At 36.5% G+C, this 16,682-nt stretch overlaps 5 protein-coding genes across 5 annotated transcripts; 2 read left to right on the forward strand and 3 right to left on the reverse strand.

Annotated features, from left to right (window-relative positions):
- The first annotated feature begins 534 nt into the window (after positions 1 to 534).
- LOC105169075 (ras-related protein RABD1) lies at positions 535 to 4,047 on the forward strand. Its single transcript, XM_011089352.3, has 8 exons — positions 535 to 690; positions 764 to 836; positions 1,095 to 1,142; positions 1,265 to 1,312; positions 2,082 to 2,153; positions 2,750 to 2,905; positions 3,279 to 3,382; positions 3,769 to 4,047. Exons 1-8 carry the CDS (start codon positions 677 to 679, stop codon positions 3,860 to 3,862), a joined length of 609 nt encoding a protein of 202 aa, XP_011087654.1. The 5' UTR covers positions 535 to 676; the 3' UTR covers positions 3,863 to 4,047.
- A 569-nt stretch (positions 4,048 to 4,616) lies between these two features.
- On the reverse strand, positions 4,617 to 6,083 carry LOC105169076 (ras-related protein RABA2a). The gene is made up of 2 exons (XM_011089353.3): positions 5,838 to 6,083; positions 4,617 to 5,307 (listed from the first exon to the last, which is right to left on the reverse strand). The coding sequence occupies exons 1-2, from the start codon at positions 6,000 to 6,002 to the stop codon at positions 4,825 to 4,827; spliced, it is 648 nt and encodes a 215-aa protein (XP_011087655.1). The 5' UTR covers positions 6,003 to 6,083; the 3' UTR covers positions 4,617 to 4,824.
- A 1,146-nt stretch (positions 6,084 to 7,229) lies between these two features.
- Positions 7,230 to 8,267, forward strand: LOC105169419 (agamous-like MADS-box protein AGL29). The gene has a single exon (XM_011089810.3). It carries the CDS (start codon positions 7,394 to 7,396, stop codon positions 8,132 to 8,134), a length of 741 nt encoding a protein of 246 aa, XP_011088112.1. The 5' UTR covers positions 7,230 to 7,393; the 3' UTR covers positions 8,135 to 8,267.
- A 33-nt stretch (positions 8,268 to 8,300) lies between these two features.
- Positions 8,301 to 10,823, reverse strand: LOC105169420 (putative 12-oxophytodienoate reductase 11). The gene is made up of 5 exons (XM_011089811.3): positions 10,651 to 10,823; positions 10,348 to 10,488; positions 10,056 to 10,186; positions 9,564 to 9,725; positions 8,301 to 9,194 (listed from the first exon to the last, which is right to left on the reverse strand). Exons 1-5 carry the CDS (start codon positions 10,749 to 10,751, stop codon positions 8,593 to 8,595), a joined length of 1,137 nt encoding a protein of 378 aa, XP_011088113.1. The 5' UTR covers positions 10,752 to 10,823; the 3' UTR covers positions 8,301 to 8,592.
- Positions 10,824 to 12,210: 1,387 nt separating this feature from the next.
- On the reverse strand, positions 12,211 to 15,586 carry LOC105169077 (putative 12-oxophytodienoate reductase 11). Its single transcript, XM_011089354.3, has 5 exons — positions 15,301 to 15,586; positions 14,668 to 14,808; positions 14,202 to 14,332; positions 13,692 to 13,853; positions 12,211 to 13,137 (listed from the first exon to the last, which is right to left on the reverse strand). The coding sequence occupies exons 1-5, from the start codon at positions 15,507 to 15,509 to the stop codon at positions 12,536 to 12,538; spliced, it is 1,245 nt and encodes a 414-aa protein (XP_011087656.2). The 5' UTR covers positions 15,510 to 15,586; the 3' UTR covers positions 12,211 to 12,535.
- Positions 15,587 to 16,682: the final 1,096 nt, after the last annotated feature.

Genomic DNA, 16,682 nt, shown 5'->3' on the forward strand with positions numbered 1-16,682 from the left:
AATCTCAACTTGTTTTATTTTTTAAGGAATGCACCATGTTCTTATAATAAAAAATGAAATTTAACGCAAAAATCTAACAAATTCGTATTATTGCACATGTGTGCTGTATGTAACCATTTTCTAGTGAAAATTTAATTAGAAAGTAGTCTGAAGTTGTAATTTATAAAACTAATATAGTTAGTACGAATGAATTGAACCAAAAAAAATAAAAGAGATTCTTAAGTACAAAAATAATCGTAATGCGGAGTGCAAAATATTTTATATTCATACTAATTCCTATAATTTTACATAATTGAAGAGCACCTCTCTTTAATTTTATTTTTTTGTTCAATTTTTAAAAATAAATTACAATATTTTTTAAGATTGTCATAAATATGAATACTCGATTGTTGTTTGAAAAATTTAAAAAATAAATTGAATTAATTATTGAACTATCGTCAAAGTAAAAAAATATTAATAATTTTTCAAACAACAAAGTATTCGTAATTATGCGAAATTGGTATTTTTAATTTACCTTTTTTTTTTCCTCTCTGCAGTTTCCTTTGCGAACAAACAAACCACAAGTTTGATTCACTCTTCCTCAAACCTCTGACCTCAACAGACACCCAAGAGACAGACACACACACACAGAAAGAAAAGCCTTTTTCCTTCTTCACAAGCCAAAAATCGAAGAAAGATGAGCACAGAATAGTAAGAGACGCCTCTGGATTTCATTTCTCGGTTTTACTTGTGATGATATTCATTTTCTTTTTCTTTTTTGTAGTGATTATTTGTTCAAGCTTCTTTTAATCGGGGACTCTTCTGTCGGCAAGTCTTGTCTTCTTCTCAGATTCGCGGTATGTTGACCTTAATCGGTCTTTTCGATCTATCTTATTGCTTTATATTACCAATAATTTGTTCTGTGGAAGAAGTTATGGTTGATTTTTGGATGCATTTTTTTAATCTCATGGGTTCATTTTTCTGAAATATGTATATCATGAAATGGGCTAATTGTTTTTGTTATGAAATGGGTTTTCTGTTACACTTTTACTTTTTGTTTGGAGAATATTTCTTTATCGAAGTAACGTTAATTGATTGATGATTGATGGTTGTAGGATGATTCGTATGTGGACAGTTATATTAGCACCATTGGAGTCGATTTTGTAAGTTGTGACCTTGAACTTTTTCTCTCTAGTTTATACCTTGATGGATGTTAGGTCAATTCAGTTTCTTGGATAATTTCTACTGGGAGTGAACATAGTTGTTTCCTGGGTAATTGTTGCAGAAAATAAGGACAGTGGAGCTGGATGGGAAGACAATCAAGCTGCAAATCGTGAGTCAATATAAATGCCTAACCACTTCGCATGACTGAATGCATGTGGATGTTTGTCACGATGCTGCATTGTGTATGCGCTTTAGATTACACTGCATTTTCTTTTGATATGGAATATCCAGGGATATAACTTTGTCTGACTGCCTATTATACTGTAAGTTTTCATGTGTGGTTCATGAGCAAATTTTGGAAGAAACTCAACTTTCGAAGATGATATGAGAGATTTATTTTTGGTGAAGTAGCATCTGTTAGTCATTGATTTGACGAATCTCAAGTGCTGTCAGTTGTTATAGCGAATAAAACAGTGGTAGAAGGTGAGGAGTTTTATAATGGAATATCGGATTGGTCATTGTGTTACTTTTTTCTCCTTTGATTCCTGTGGTAATTCAGATTTGATATTTTTCACCAATTGGATGTTCTATCTGGTATAAAGGCATTATAAGATTACATGTAGTTTCTTCCACCCAGCATACGTACCAGATGCCAAAGTGAATGCTTCCAGAAATTGATTTTACTTTAAAAAAAATGCACCATATTACTTGCTATGATTTGTTATGAATTCATGATTAAGGCAACTTTTAATTGTCATACTACACGGGGGAATAGGGGAAATGGACAATTTATGCCCATTTGATACCTCAAAGGCCAAAGTGATTCTCGTGCATACAATGGGAAATAGGGGAAGTATATAAGTTTTGCCATTTTATACCTAAAATAACAGCAGTGGTCATCATAGTTAACTGAAAAACGTTTCTTTATGTGTTTCAAGTGGGATACTGCTGGCCAGGAGCGTTTCCGGACTATCACTAGCAGTTACTACCGAGGAGCTCATGGAATCATTGTAAGAAAGAATTTGATGTAGTTATTCCAATATTTCATGTTCAGTCATTATTATTTCTATTATTTATTTGTAGAGTTATATTGCGTGAACGCATGCCAATTTGTTGAAATATATGAATAGATTGAACTTCCTTTTTGGTAATTGAAGATACCATTATGCATTTATTCTTTTGTTGATACTCGAGAGGACTGGCTTTTGGCTTGAGCTTCTGGTTTCTGAACTCAATTTCTTTACCTTGAATGCTGTTTCTCTTTCAGTTTTTCCTGTTTGTACTCAATTATTCCCATATTATGATTTCTGTAATATATTTCACAATTTGATACATGATCAATGAACCCTGCAGCACAAGCTTATGTATTGCTTTTGCTATTTCTTAATATCAGTTCCCCAACTTGGTCTAGGGTATCATATTTTCCCTGAGCCACATTTCTTCAGTATGCTTATCATTTTTGCGTGGCATATTATGAGGAAGATGCAAGATCCTGATTGAAGAGCCTTTTATTTTGATTAAGTCTTCCTAGCCTTTAGCAGCTGGCTGATTTCATTATACATTTGCATTTTCTATAGGAGTAATCCATATATCTAACTTGTGATAGATTGTGTACGATGTAACTGAGATGGAGAGCTTCAACAATGTTAAGCAGTGGCTTAATGAAATCGATAGATATGCAAATGACAGTGTCTGCAAGCTTTTGGTTGGAAACAAATGTGATTTAGTTGAGAGCAAAGTTGTGGACACACAGACAGCAAAGGTGAGTATCTTTCCTCCTGCTGTTCTTATCCCGTATATTTCAATATTAAGCCTTCAGGTTAACTGTTAAAAATGGATTTAAAATTTAGACATGTAGGAAGACTAATGCTGATATACGTTTAAATAGCAGCCAAGAATACTGGTTCTCTGGATATATTCCATTTCTTTTTTTGTTATTTGTTTTTGTTATCTTGCAGAAGGGTTGTGGGATACAAGGACAAATAGTGTAATATTCATAGATGTAAATTGTTCTCATGTATAGGTGATGGGGCAAGTATTATTACCTATATTGGTAGATTTTCTTGAAATTTATTTGTTGCAAAAATCTTTCTTTTTGTCACTACAATGACTCTTATTCTGAATCAAACTTGCAGGCATTTGCGGATGAGCTTGGGATTCCTTTCCTGGAGACCAGTGCCAAAGATGCAATTAATGTGGAGCAGGCCTTTTTGACTATGGCTGGCGAGATTAAGAAAAAGTAAAGCAACTAATCATTTTTATTGATGCCCTAAAAAATTTATGGAGTCTTGCTCATCAGTTTCCACTTACATGCTTGCTGCTACTATTCATATTGGAATCTCTTAGTGTTTTTATTTGTTTTAGACCGCTTAACCGTTACTCTCTTGATTGACAGCCTATTTCCTTATTGGTCTTGAGTTTGCTAATTTTCTGTTTATCTGTATTGTTTATGCATGAACTGAAAGTGTATTTCCCAACGTGAGTTCCCAAAAATGACCAATAGCATTCATGTTATTTTGGCCTTTTTGTTTCTCGCCTTGGTGGTACTACTGAACCACATGCAATTAGAAGGTTGAAACAGATGTTGGACTTGTCAACTTAAGGAGTTAATTTTTGTGTATGCAGGATGGGTAACCAGCCAGCGGTAAACACAAATCCTGCAAGCACAGTCCATATTAAGGGACAGCCAATTGAGCAGAAGAGCAACTGCTGTGGTTAGGTCTGCTGATTATTTTCCGTTTAGAAGAAATGTAAAAAGATAGTAAATGTTTATTAACACAATGTCCTTTCACTACTTGGATTTCCTTAAGACAGTTGATGTTGCTAAATTGATATTCTCTTTGTTTGTCTTCTCTTCAGCCCAAAAGTGGGCATGTGTTATGCCATAATTGGGATTACATAAGATTTCCACATGTCCATGACTAAATTTCATGTTCCACAACTGGACCCTAGCAACTCATGAGAAAACTTCCCAGGTCTTATGGTTGCTCTCTGGGATGTAGATGCTTGCATTCTCCTATCATTAGTTGCAATATAGGTGGTGCATCTGGAGGTTTCGAAATGAAATCTGATTTTCCTGCTTGAACATGTGTTAAACTCAGAGGTTACTGCACATATTAATCATTTGCAGAACCAAAATGTTTTCTGGGGACTAGTAAGCATAATATGCAAGTAAAGATCAAATTCAAAGGAAAAGAAATCCAGAGCATGCGCATTTCTTCTTAGGAAGTATGGCATCATGATTTTTTAACTTACAAACAGGATGTGACATAGATAATCTCACAGAATTCATGCATTTTAGCAGAAAGCTTGTTTAAAGAAAATGTTAAGGAAACTCGAGCGTGCGCAAAGTAGCCGAGGCTGAGGTTGTCATGAACCAGACTTCTTGGATAGCTTCCCAAGCAATACTTGCATAATTATAAGCCAAGAATTGTTTTTTGGCGTCTAACATGCGAAATATAGAACTCTAACACTTTAAACAACATACTCATCCAACAACATTTCATAGAAAAACTTTGGCAACTCTTAAGAATCAAAAGCAAAATGTTTAAACATAAGAATAATACAAGGATTCAAAATAATCGATAGCAGAAGTGACCCAAAAATAGAGGCAGGTGAACTCTTTTTTTCTTTTACTCTCTTTGGGTGGGTGGGGGAGGTGGTAAAAAATAGACAAGGCAATTAGGATGTAGAGCAGCAAGTCTTCTTTGTGTTGTTATCTTGTGGGCCAACAACAAGAGTCTTTCCTTCTTTGATGCTTGTTGGTGCAGGTTCATCTGAGGCAAGCGACTTCTTGCTGATGATCCGGTATATCTCGGAAAGGATAGTCTGGAAAGCCTTCTCTACATTAGTGGCTTCCAGAGCAGACGTTTCGATGAATGAAAGCCCCTCCTTTTCTGCAAAACCTTGAGCATCCTCAGTGGCTACAGCTCTAAGATGCTTGAGATCAGTCTTATTTCCTATAAGCATAATAACAATGTTGGAGTCGGCATGGTCCCTTAACTCCTTCAACCAGCGACTCACATTATCAAAAGTAGTTGGTTTTGTAACGTCATATACTAGAAGAGCTCCTAGAGCACCACGGTAATATGCACTTGTTATGGCTCTGTATCTCTCTTGGCCGGCTGTGTCCCATATCTGAGCCTTAATAGTTCTTCCCTCGACCTACATATAACCAAAACCCGTCATGAACAGATATAACTACGCAGAATAATTCAAAAAACCAATGACAAATAATAGTAATAACATCTTGAAAGAAAACTGTCACGAAGCAAGTGTAGAATCATATAGTTGGAACAACTACACAATGACTACCAGAAGCCTAAAGCTAATATAATCAGATTGTGGGAATAGTTCGGACCGTGCAAAGGAAAAGATGTTTCTATGAACAGATTTATGCTTTGTGAGCTGAAGCTGCAAAGACCATTGTCATGAAATCTTGCTACTAATTCTAAAAGATCTTTTAGGAAGTCTATCAGCTTGAGCATTGCAAGACTGATAAATAACTACAGCAGAACACTACTCCAGAGAACAGCTACTCATACAACAACAGATCCAAGATCCAAAACCCACCACATATATTACCAAAAAATTACATAAACGCACATACTGAGTAAATCGGACTCAGTTACTGGGCCTGATGGAAATTTGAATCCATCATACTAAGAATAGTAGCATGAGAAGCTGAAGTAAACCTGAAGAGTACGGGTGGCGAACTCAACGCCGATGGTGGATTTAGATTCCAAGCAGAACTCGTTTCGGGTGAACCGAGAGAGCAAATTGGATTTTCCCACGCCCGAATCGCCGATCAATACAACCTTGAAGAGGTAATCATAGTCCTCGTCCGGCCTCCGCGCCATGAATTTAGGGGTTTGGGATTCTTGCAGCTTCGGAATCAGTCGCGGGAATAATGGCTTTGACAGACAGACATGCCCAAGGGGAAATGAGCTGTGTAGTTAAAATCATTGATTTGTTTAATGACCAAATCACCCTTCTAAATTAGACGTTTTGGATCTATCCTACGCGCGGCTGACTCATCTATTTGCAGCTGATATGGCAACTGAGTCACCACAACGTATTCTACATGGCAGCTGAGTCACGATGCCATGACAACATGGTTGATGAGTCATGTGTTTGACGACTCATCTCCTGCAAGGGACTTGATTGTTACGTGGCAGATGAGTCATGCAAAGGGGTATATGTGGCTAATGAGTCAATTCGATTCTATTATATGTATAATGAGTTATTTTTTGTCGAAAACATGACTAGTGAGGCATCTCCTGCCAAGAACGTGATCGTTTGACCCATTAAGTATTGCCTATATGGTTGATCAATCAACTCCCTCCTACAATGTGTTTGATGACTTATTTATTGTCAGACATATTATACTTAAGTCTTTTTGTATGTTTGTATATTCGATGAATCAATACCATCGTATAAAGTATCAAGTAACTCATCTTTCCCACTGCAAGATGTGGAGTCAGAGTCATATCATTAAGATGATGTGGCATGCAACGAAGTCTCAAAATCCTCCTATGTGTCTTATGCTCATCAATGGCTTTGATAATTTGCGAGATGACTCATTATTATTTTCTAATGGAGCTATAAGGTTATGTTTCAATTGTATGAGGGCGTTTACTATGGACGTCCTCTTCACTTTCTTCTCGAGGATGAAAAGGCATTGCAACAAAACGAGATGATTCCTTACTACTATCTATCACGGAATCAAACTCCTCCAATTTTCATGTCGGTTTTAGTTTCTTCTATCCGATTGTGTTATGGAGATGTATGTACGTGCTTGATTGATATTTCTGTAAATGAAATTACATCTATTTTGTGGTTTGATGCAAAACACTTATAGTTCTATAATGTTGAAATATTTGAGCTTGATAAGTTATCTGACGTTATGTTATTAATAAAATAGTATCGTCGTTTATTATTAGTTTGATTATAAAAATCTGTCTGTGTGGTGATGATATTATAGTATTGGAAATAAATTAAATATAAAGATAGGGTTTGTAAATAATTAACAAAATCAAAATAATATCTAAAGAAGGAAAGAGTTTGATGAGGAGGGGGATGGAATCTTCAAGATTTGATTGCCAAATATAAATTCAATGTAATTAAGGTATAGTAAATGCAATCACAGATTGAAGATCCCTTTGATAGTGAGCGAAAAATTTCTTTAAACTTCAATTTTCATAATCAAAAGGTGCATGAGTCAATTAGAGATTAAAGTGGAAATTAATTAATGTTAATGGTGATGATGAAGGAGGGCAGCAGCCTGATGAAGAAGACCACTCAGGGCCGGAAAAAGATTGAAATCAAGAAGATAGAGAACCTCAGCAACCGCCAAGTCACCTTCTCCAAGCGGCGGGTGGGGCTGTTCAAGAAGGCCAGCGAGCTCTGCATTCTCAGCGGCGCTGAGATCGCCATTGTTGTGCACTCTCTGGGGAAGCGAGTCTTCTCATTCGGCCACCCCACGCCGGATTCCGTCATCGATCGTTTCCTCAATGGCGGAGGGCCGGAAGGCGAGGAGCCGCGGGAGAACTGCCCGACGCCCAAGACGCGGGACTACAACAGGCATTATTCTGAGGTTTGCAGGGAGTTGGAGGTGGAGAAGAAGCGGAAAGAGGTCATCGAGGAGGTGAAGAGAGTGGAGTGCTACGGCGGAGGAGGCGGAGGAGGAGAGTTTTGGTGGGACGAGGCGGTAGAGGGGCTGGAGCTGGAGGAGTTGGAGCAGTACGCAGCGGCGCTGGAAGAACTGATGAAGAACGTCACCATGAGGGCTGATGATCTGATGCTTATTCACAGTTCCAACTCTTTGCCTCCACCGCCTGCGGCGGTCATAACCATGCCCAACTCCGACATGGAGGCGGCGGCGTGCTCGTTGGATGAGCCCGCGATGGTGGAGCAGAACCAGTTGAGCAGTGGTTGTTTTGATTATGGGAATTGTATTGTTCCTCATGGGTTCGGACAAGGGCAGCTCTGAATCAAATTTGTTCCTACAGCGTGTAGGCTTTGTTCATTTTTAGATCCTTGATCAGTTGAAAACTCAAAAAATAAATGTTTGTTTATGTTTATTTTATCTTGTAGTTGTCAGCTTCCAGCTCTGTGTCGCTGCATTACCCATCACACCTCATTCTCAACAACTGATGAAACTGTAATAAATTCATGAGGATTTAAATGAAATGGATCCGAATAGAAATAACAGGTTCCAGTTTCCATTAATGGCTTTAATGAATACACACATCAATTACTATCATGTAAAACAATATGGTGTTCTTAATTGAATGGAGGGTTTGAACATGAATTAATAGCTTAGCTAGATTGGCAAAAAAGATGGCATGAACATCAAAATGGCAGTAAGTGACATATTACAAAGCATTTATATGTAGACCTTCCTGTGATACTATACACTAAAGGCATCGATAACGGCTGGTCGCACCCCTAAGCTTCTTCAAGAAATGGATAATCAGTGTAACCAACAACAGGATCTGAAATGTAGAATGTGCTTCTATTGTACTTGTTGAGAGGAGCGTCCAGCTCGTACCGTCTTGGTAAGTCTGGATTAGCCAAGAACAGGCGCCCGAATGCAATCAAATCTGCATAATCATCACCAATGGCTCTATTTCCCTTGCTTCTGTTGTAGCCACCAGCAGCAATGAAAGTGTTTTCGAAAGCTTTTCTCATTGGAAGGAGTCTGTGAGGAATTTCATCCTCAGGCCCTTGAAACACCCTAGACCCAACAACTCTTGGTTCGATCATGTGGAGGTAGAGAATATTGAACTTATTAAGTGCATTAGCCATGTAAAGGCCTAGAGCATCAGGATCCGAGTCAATCGCCTCCATAAAATCAGAGTATGGAGATAGTCTTATCCCGACTCTATGAGATCCGATCTCGTTGGCCACTGCTTCTACTATTTCGAGAGCAAAGCGACAACGGTTTTCCAAGCTCCCACCATATTCATCTGTCCTATCATTTACTTGATCTTTTAGAAACTGTTCAATTAGGAAACCATTTGCTCCGTGTATCTCAACTCCATCAAAACCTGCAAGTAAAAGATATTCATCAATTCCACCAATCAACTCAATGAAGCTATATTCTGTGCTATTTAGTCTAACGTCTTTGAATTCAGTTTATAGTTACTTTTTTGCAGATCATATTTTCTTCCAATGCTCACACTGAACGTGTTATAGGTACAGCTGAAACAGATAAATTCCCTAGCATCAGGCCACCCGTCAACTGATCATATGGGAGTTCAACCATGATGTTTAACAGACTAATTCCTTCTTCAACAGGTATTCAATAATTTTGATCTGATTTACATCGAGTCTAAGAGCATCAGGCTTTACCCTTAGGTCGCATCAAGTGTGAAGATGTCTCGAAGAAGATATACAACAAGGCAGAGGGAACGAACCTGCTTCAATAGCATTTCGAGCAGCCAGCCTGAAGTCATTGACAATACCAGGTACTTCATCCTTCCTCAGTCGTCTAGGAGGTGACAATTCTAATCCCTCAAGGCCGGGGGTAACTCCCTTGTCTGTTGATGAGATGGGAGCTTGGCCATTGGGCTGGAAATCTGATTAAAGACACTTTATTAGATTCACACATCGTTTCTGGACAACATAGAAACCGAGTTAAACTTCATTTTAGAACTAAGTAAAATTGAACTGATTTGTTGCTATTGACATAAATATGTAGTAAACAGTATAGTAGTATAAACATCGCGTTGATGGCGCTGCCATAGTTGGTATGCACCTAACTAATGATGCTTACTGGGACAAGAATCCTTAAGATGTATGATTTACATTAGAAAGCATCACAAGTAACTTATATCCATGCTATTGAACCAGATATCTGTCCAGGATTGACTCGAGTATTAGATCGAATCTGTGAAGATGTCACGTACCATAAGTAGAGACACGTCCGACATGCACTATCTGCAAGAAAAATATGCCACCCTTTTGGTGAACTGCATCTACAATTGGTTTCCATGCCTCCACGTGCTCCTTTGTCCAAATTCCAGGAGTATCCGGGAACCTAGAAAACACTTACAGTAGGTCAAACGAATAAAAAAATTGAAGTATCCTGCCCTCCACCTGATTTTTGTCCTTGTACATGCAAATTGATGGAAGATATGGATGAATTATGATCATTAGCATATAAGTAGAGAGAAAGATAAAAGGGTGTAGCATCGGTACCCCATTGCAGTGTCGGATACACCAGTTGCTTCAGCAATGAGAAGACCACCTTTGGTTGCTCGCTGAGAGTAATAGACTGCCCCGTGAGGCTGTGGAACGTAGTTGTAGGAGCGGTTTCGTGTTAATGGTGCTAAAACGATTCTGTCCAAGTATTCAAGAATTTGGTTCAGAAACACAACCGTATATGTGTAGGCTAAATTAATCAAAGCAATAAGTTTGTGTGCAAGGCCTCAACAAATTCATTAAAGAGGCATGAACAATCCTGCACACGTAGAACAAATCTTGAAAGACAATAAGATGAACCTGTGAGAGAGATCAAATTCCCCCACTTTGTATGGAGAGAGCAGACTCAGAGGAACTGTAGCAACAGAGGAAGCTGGGCCATTTCCACTACTACTGCTCATTTTAACTGATTCCTCTTGAAAATGTTGATTTGTTGTATATACTTTACTGGGATCGTGAAAAGAAGAAAAAACCTTGGAATGGAAATTGATTTTCTTGAGGCTCCACATATATATAGTGGCGAGTCAAACTACTGTTGCTCTGTCGTTTTCATTTCTTTTTTGGTGAGCTATAGAAAAATTAAGAAGGGTTCTCGAACGGTCAAAAGCAACACCAAATTGATATGATATGATGAATGACGCATGGGATGAAAACAGCGGACATGGGTGGGGGGCCAACAGCTTTAGCACTGTGCATGAATGCATGCATGGCTGCCATTCATTTTTACCATGGGTGATTTCTGGTGTCAGTGTTCAAATCAATGCTACTTTCTCCCTGTTTCTGATCCATTATTCTCATGCTGAAACTACGTGTGCAGCTATTATTCTGAGAAATTTTCTTGCTTTGTCACCAAGAGCTCATAAATATATAAAAGAGTTGATTGGAATTTTAGTTTCATAGGATAGAGTGTATTTGTAAAATTAGTCTCCTACTTCTGGCAATAGTTGAGTAATTTAATGTTGGTGTGTAAAAAACATCAAACAGTTATGCATTCTTGTTCTTTTTCTCTATAAATTCTCAACACAAAAATGGTAAGGGGTGATGTCATATTAAGGAATTCTTGGACATCCCAAAATCTCGGAAATAAGGTTCTCTCATATTTGAATGTCATGACTAAAAGTCAATTGGATTCTTTGGTCGAGAACATGGATTCATATGTGTTGGTAAATGAAATTATCCCTAAAAATATTGCGTGTAAAAAATTGTATGAAATACGAAATTTAATTGTTGAAGGAAAAAAATCAAGAAAACGGAAGCCGGAATTACGCACCTACAGAGGAGGATTATTTACTTTGTTGTTGACAATTTTCTTGGCCTCTAATACTTTTAAAATTGCTGCCCTATTAATAACTCAAACTTCATCCCGGAGGATATTAGTGTCTTGCTTCGGAGGGAAAAAAGTTTGTAGATTTTAAAAAAATTTACATTTTAGCTGGCACTAAATTACAAATGAATTCTTCATATATGAAAATTACATATTTGTATTATGAGATATTTACATACTTATTATTTTATTTCCTTTGAGAGTACTATTTTGAATTACAGGACTACTTTTGGGTATTTTAAAAAGCATTGGGCCATTATTGAAATTCCCCTCTACCCTAATGGTAGGATGTTTTTTCCACACTGCGGTTAAATTACAATACTAAAATTTATTATTACAAAAAATATAGGACTAATTTAACCACATCCTATACTAGGGAACTAAAATTACAATTAACACACATATATATTTATATAATGATGTTATATATTGAACTGATAGTTCTATCATGACCAGAAGTTTAGCTGGATTAATATAGAGACGGATAATATCTACCAATTAAAAATAGTGCGGCATATAAGTAAATCAAATATCAATGCTGCACAAAAAGTAATGCTTTCCAAATCTGATAGGGATTTTCTTAGCATATGGTTCAACAGGCAAATAATGAACCTAATTACAATCACACACAAGAAGTTTGTAGTTTCACAAAGCAGGGTCTCAATAGCTTAGCCACATTGGCAAGAAAGATGGGATGAAATCAAAAGGCAGCAACAGACAATATGACGTGTCTGATACATGTATGGATAATTTTTCAAAAGGTAAGAGTGGTTTGTGTAAACAAACATTAGATCAAGGGGTGTATATGTAATTACAATTACATATATTGGCACGAAGGGCATTGATAGCAGCTGGCCTCACCTAAGCTTCTTCAAGAAATGGATAATCAGTGTAACCAACAACAGGATCCGAAGTGTAGAATGTGCTTCTATCGTACTTGTTGAGTGGGGCATCCAACTCGTACCGTCTTGGTAAGTCTGGATTAGCCAAGAACCAGCGTCCAAATGCAATCAAATCTGCATAATTATCAGCAATGGCTCTATTTCCCTTGCTTCTGTTGTAGCCATCAGCGGCAATAAAAGTATTCTTGAAAGCTTTTCTCATTGGAAGGAGTCGGTGAGGAATTTCATCCTCTGGCCCTTGAAGCACTGTCCCACCAACTCTCGGTTCCATCACATGAAGATACAGAATGTTGAACTTATTAAGTGCATCGGCCATGTAAAGTCCTAGAGCATCAGGATCTGAGTCAATCGCCGACTCCATAAAATCGGTGTATGGAGATAGTCTTATCCCAACTCTATGAGATCCGATCTCATTGGTCACTGCTTCTACTATTTCGAGTGCAAAGCGACAACGGTTTTCCAAGCTCCCACCGTATTCATCTGTCCTGTCATTTACTTGATCTTTTAGAAACTGATCGATTAAGTAACCATTTGCCCCGTGTATCTCAACTCCATCAAATCCTGCAACCAAAATGCTAAGTATGAGCTTCAAGGTCCTTAATTTTGATGATTTTAGCACTTAACAGACTTACAAGCCTATACTCTAGATTTAGACATCTATTGTTACGATATTCTATATGAATCAAAAGGTTTTTTTCCATATTTATTACATCTGATCACTTGCAGCAATTGATCTAAGCTCCTGACATTTATTTAAAACATTGCTTAGAAAAAACTATCTGATTGCCACCGCTCTACTCATCTAAGCTATATTCCATGCTTTATAGTCTCAAAGTCCTTAAATTCAGTTTATTGTTTCTTCTAATGCTCAGAGTGAACGTGCATAGGTTTGCCTAAACAGACAAACATAAGAGCACAGGCAACTAGATTGTCAATGAAAGCATGGTTAGAAGAGTTTCAACCATGACACTTAAAAGACCAAATCCTTCTTCAACAAGTATTCAATAAGTTTGTTCGGTTTTAAATTGACTCCAAGAGCATCAGGCTTTACCCTTATGTAACATCAAGTGCGGAACTATGTCTCGACGATAATATACAAGACAGAGGGCACAAACCTGCTTCAATAGCATTACGAGCAGCCAATCTGAAATCATTCACAATCCCAGGGATTTCATCCTTCCGCAGACGTCTAGGAGGAGACCATTCTACTCCAGCAAGGCCAGGTGTAATTCCCTTGTCTGTTGATGAGACAGGAGCTTGGCCATTGGGCTGGAAATCTGAACAAAGACACTTTTGTTAAATTCTTGCAGCTTTTGGACCAAATAGGAATTCAGTTAAACTACATATTTGGTACTAAGTAGAACTGCATTTACCCACAGCTATCTAGTCCCTCATCTTGCAGTCATTATCCACATAAATATCTGTTAATTAATTACTGTATTGATTGCACTACTACAGTTCTAATGCACCTAAATCTGATCCTTACTAAGACAAAAATTCTTAAGAACTAACTTTTACAATAGACAGCCTTACAACTAAATTCCATCTGTGGTATTGAACGAGATATCATCCAAGACAATAGGATTAACTTAAGTATTAAAAAGATCCGCAAATATTTCACATACCATAAGTGGAGACACGACCAACATGCCAAATTTGCAGGAAAAAAATGCCGCCCTTTTGATGAACTGCTTCAACAATTGGTTTCCATGCCTCCACATGCTCCTTTGTCCAAATTCCAGGTGTATCTGGGTATCTATATAGTGCAGTATGTGTTAGAAATTGGAATTGATTTTAGCTGGCCCTGTGATTAGATTCTGATCTCTTTAAAATGAAAGATGATTAATGTGAAAACAAACAACTCATAAAATACTTCCAGCAGGTCATAATAGTCAAGATGACATGATTAACTTTAAAAGTGTGCAAACACATGCACTCTTCACTCATAGATGATTACCATACATTTTAGATGTGATGGAATATATTGATTCCTTTTCCTTTTGCATATAAGTTGATGGAAGATTATCAATTGAATTTGTCATCTTTTAGCCTATATAAACAGAAAGGAAAAAAGGCTTGTGATATCAATACCCTTGTGCAGTGTCGGATACACCAGTTGCTTCGGCAATGAGAAGACCACCTTTGGTTGCTCGCTGAGAATAATACACAGCAGCGTGAGGCTGCGGAACATTGTTGTATGAGCGGTTTCGTGTTAATGGTGGTAAAACAATCCTGTGCCAACATTCAAAAATATGCTTCAGAAACATAACCATAATCTAAATTAATTTTGTGGCTTCAGACAGCACCAGTTTAAAGAGGTAATAAGCAATTCTTCATCACGTGATCCCCATCAATGAAAGCAAATCAATAATATCTTCAACAGGATGCTGAAATCTCAACATTCATTAATTTCTCAATTGGATCAAGATCGTAGTAAGTAGAAAATTACTTGTAAAAACAAGCGCATCCTCGTATTTCTCGATATTATTCAGAATAATTAGTGGTTCTTAATTCTATACAGTGTTAGACTAGTTGTTGATCAAAAATAACAAAACCCCAAAAATAAAAGAAAATTAGGAGAAGACAAAAGAACTCTTTCGGGGGCAAAAACAGAACCCATAATTCACAAATTCTCTTGAAAATATTCGGAAAAAAAAAACAAAAAAAAAGAAACTGAACAAATCCATGAGCTCAAAGAGAAACTCCGGAAAACAGAAGACGAACCTGTGGGAGAGTTCAAAGTCCCCCATTTTGTAGGGAGTGAGCAGAGGAATTGGAGCATCAGAGGAATTGACATTTCCACTACTACTACTACTATTATGAACACTCATAACTCCGATTCTTCTGCAAAACCTGGCCTTGTTCTGTACTCTGTACGGAATGAAACGAGGAAAACTCTTGGAAAGAGAATTGACAGCAATAGCCATCGCCATATCCCAAAGCTCCGTATATATAGTGGTAGCTCCGCTTCCGCATCCGCCGCCCGCACTGCCCCACGGGGAGTCAAGCATGCATGCCTCACGTTATATTTAATCATTGGGTTTAGTCAACTTTTAATTACTAATCAATATCATATATTTAACTATTAAAATAATACTAAATTAATATAAAAAATAACAACACTACAAATATTGAATATAAAATCCTAAGGGCATTATTGGTTATCTATAAATTATAATTGAAATATAAATTATCGCTATCTTCTTTAAAATTTAACATAATTATAAATAATCTCTCATTATTTAAAAAAGTTATATATAACTCCCACAAATAAAATTAATTATGTAATTCTTAGACGAAGAGGTAAAAATTATTAATTTATCCTTGTTGATTTTTTTTAAAAATAGAAAATATTTAAAAAATATTAAAGAATTGAAAGTGAATAAAGTAAATAATCCTTTGAGAATATTGACTCATACAAATATTTTATAAAATTAAAATTTATAATTTAAATGAGCATTTTGAATAGTTCACCATAAAAATTGAATGAAAAACTAACAAAATTGGCTTTGTTGTTAGACGGACGTCAAAATTAGGGAGTATTTATAATCTTTCAAACAATAAGAACGTATTTGTAATTATATCAAATTTCATGAGAGATGGTTGTAATTTACCCGTAGTTTAATTATATACTTTTTAGCTGAATAAATTACGGATACACCTCTTAAGGAGTGTCAGTGTAATGTGCTTCAGTTGTATCTGTGTAAACTTTTATGACTAAATAAAAAACATACTTTTAATTACAATACAGTTTTTAAAAAATATATTTATAATTTTATATAAAAAAAAAAGGTATTTATGTATTTGAACCTAACACAAAAAGGAGTGCCAATGTAATTTTTACGGCTTTTCATTTGCAAAAAATAATACACATTAATAAAATATTACATTATTATTATTATTATTATTATTATTATTATTATTATTATTATTATTGTAAAGATGAAAAGAAATGTTTTTCCATCTTTAATTTATTTTTGAAATTGAAAATATATAGCTAAGAAAAATGACTAAAAACATAAAAGAATTGAGTTAGCCCATATTTTTATATAGCATATATGTTGGTGCACTCTGACGTATGTGCTTACATTTTATTACTTAAAATA

This window comes from Sesamum indicum, linkage group LG8 (assembly GCF_026168435.1).
Source record: "Sesamum indicum cultivar Baizhima isolate 11 linkage group LG8, ASM2616843v1, whole genome shotgun sequence".
Taxonomy (NCBI): Eukaryota; Viridiplantae; Streptophyta; class Magnoliopsida; order Lamiales; family Pedaliaceae; genus Sesamum; species Sesamum indicum.

Coding starts and splice junctions, on each gene's coding strand:
- LOC105169075 (XM_011089352.3), top strand. Junction 2,154..2,749: donor GAGGAGCTCATGGAATCATT/GTAAGAAAGAAT, acceptor AACTTGTGATAG/ATTGTGTACGATGTAACTGA. Junction 2,906..3,278: donor TGGACACACAGACAGCAAAG/GTGAGTATCTTT, acceptor TCAAACTTGCAG/GCATTTGCGGATGAGCTTGG.
- LOC105169076 (XM_011089353.3), bottom strand. CDS start 6,002: ATGGCGCGGAGGCCGGACGAGGACTATGATTACCTCTTCAAGGTTGTA. Junction 5,308..5,837: donor TCGCCACCCGTACTCTTCAG/GTTTACTTCAGC, acceptor GGTTATATGTAG/GTCGAGGGAAGAACTATTAA.
- LOC105169419 (XM_011089810.3), top strand. CDS start 7,394: ATGTTAATGGTGATGATGAAGGAGGGCAGCAGCCTGATGAAGAAGACC.
- LOC105169420 (XM_011089811.3), bottom strand. CDS start 10,751: ATGAGCAGTAGTAGTGGAAATGGCCCAGCTTCCTCTGTTGCTACAGTT. Junction 10,187..10,347: donor GTATCCGACACTGCAATGGG/GTACCGATGCTA, acceptor AGTGTTTTCTAG/GTTCCCGGATACTCCTGGAA. Junction 9,195..9,563: donor TCGAAATGCTATTGAAGCAG/GTTCGTTCCCTC, acceptor TTTTACTTGCAG/GTTTTGATGGAGTTGAGATA.
- LOC105169077 (XM_011089354.3), bottom strand. CDS start 15,509: ATGGCGATGGCTATTGCTGTCAATTCTCTTTCCAAGAGTTTTCCTCGT. Junction 14,333..14,667: donor GTATCCGACACTGCACAAGG/GTATTGATATCA, acceptor TGCACTATATAG/ATACCCAGATACACCTGGAA. Junction 13,138..13,691: donor TCGTAATGCTATTGAAGCAG/GTTTGTGCCCTC, acceptor TTTTGGTTGCAG/GATTTGATGGAGTTGAGATA.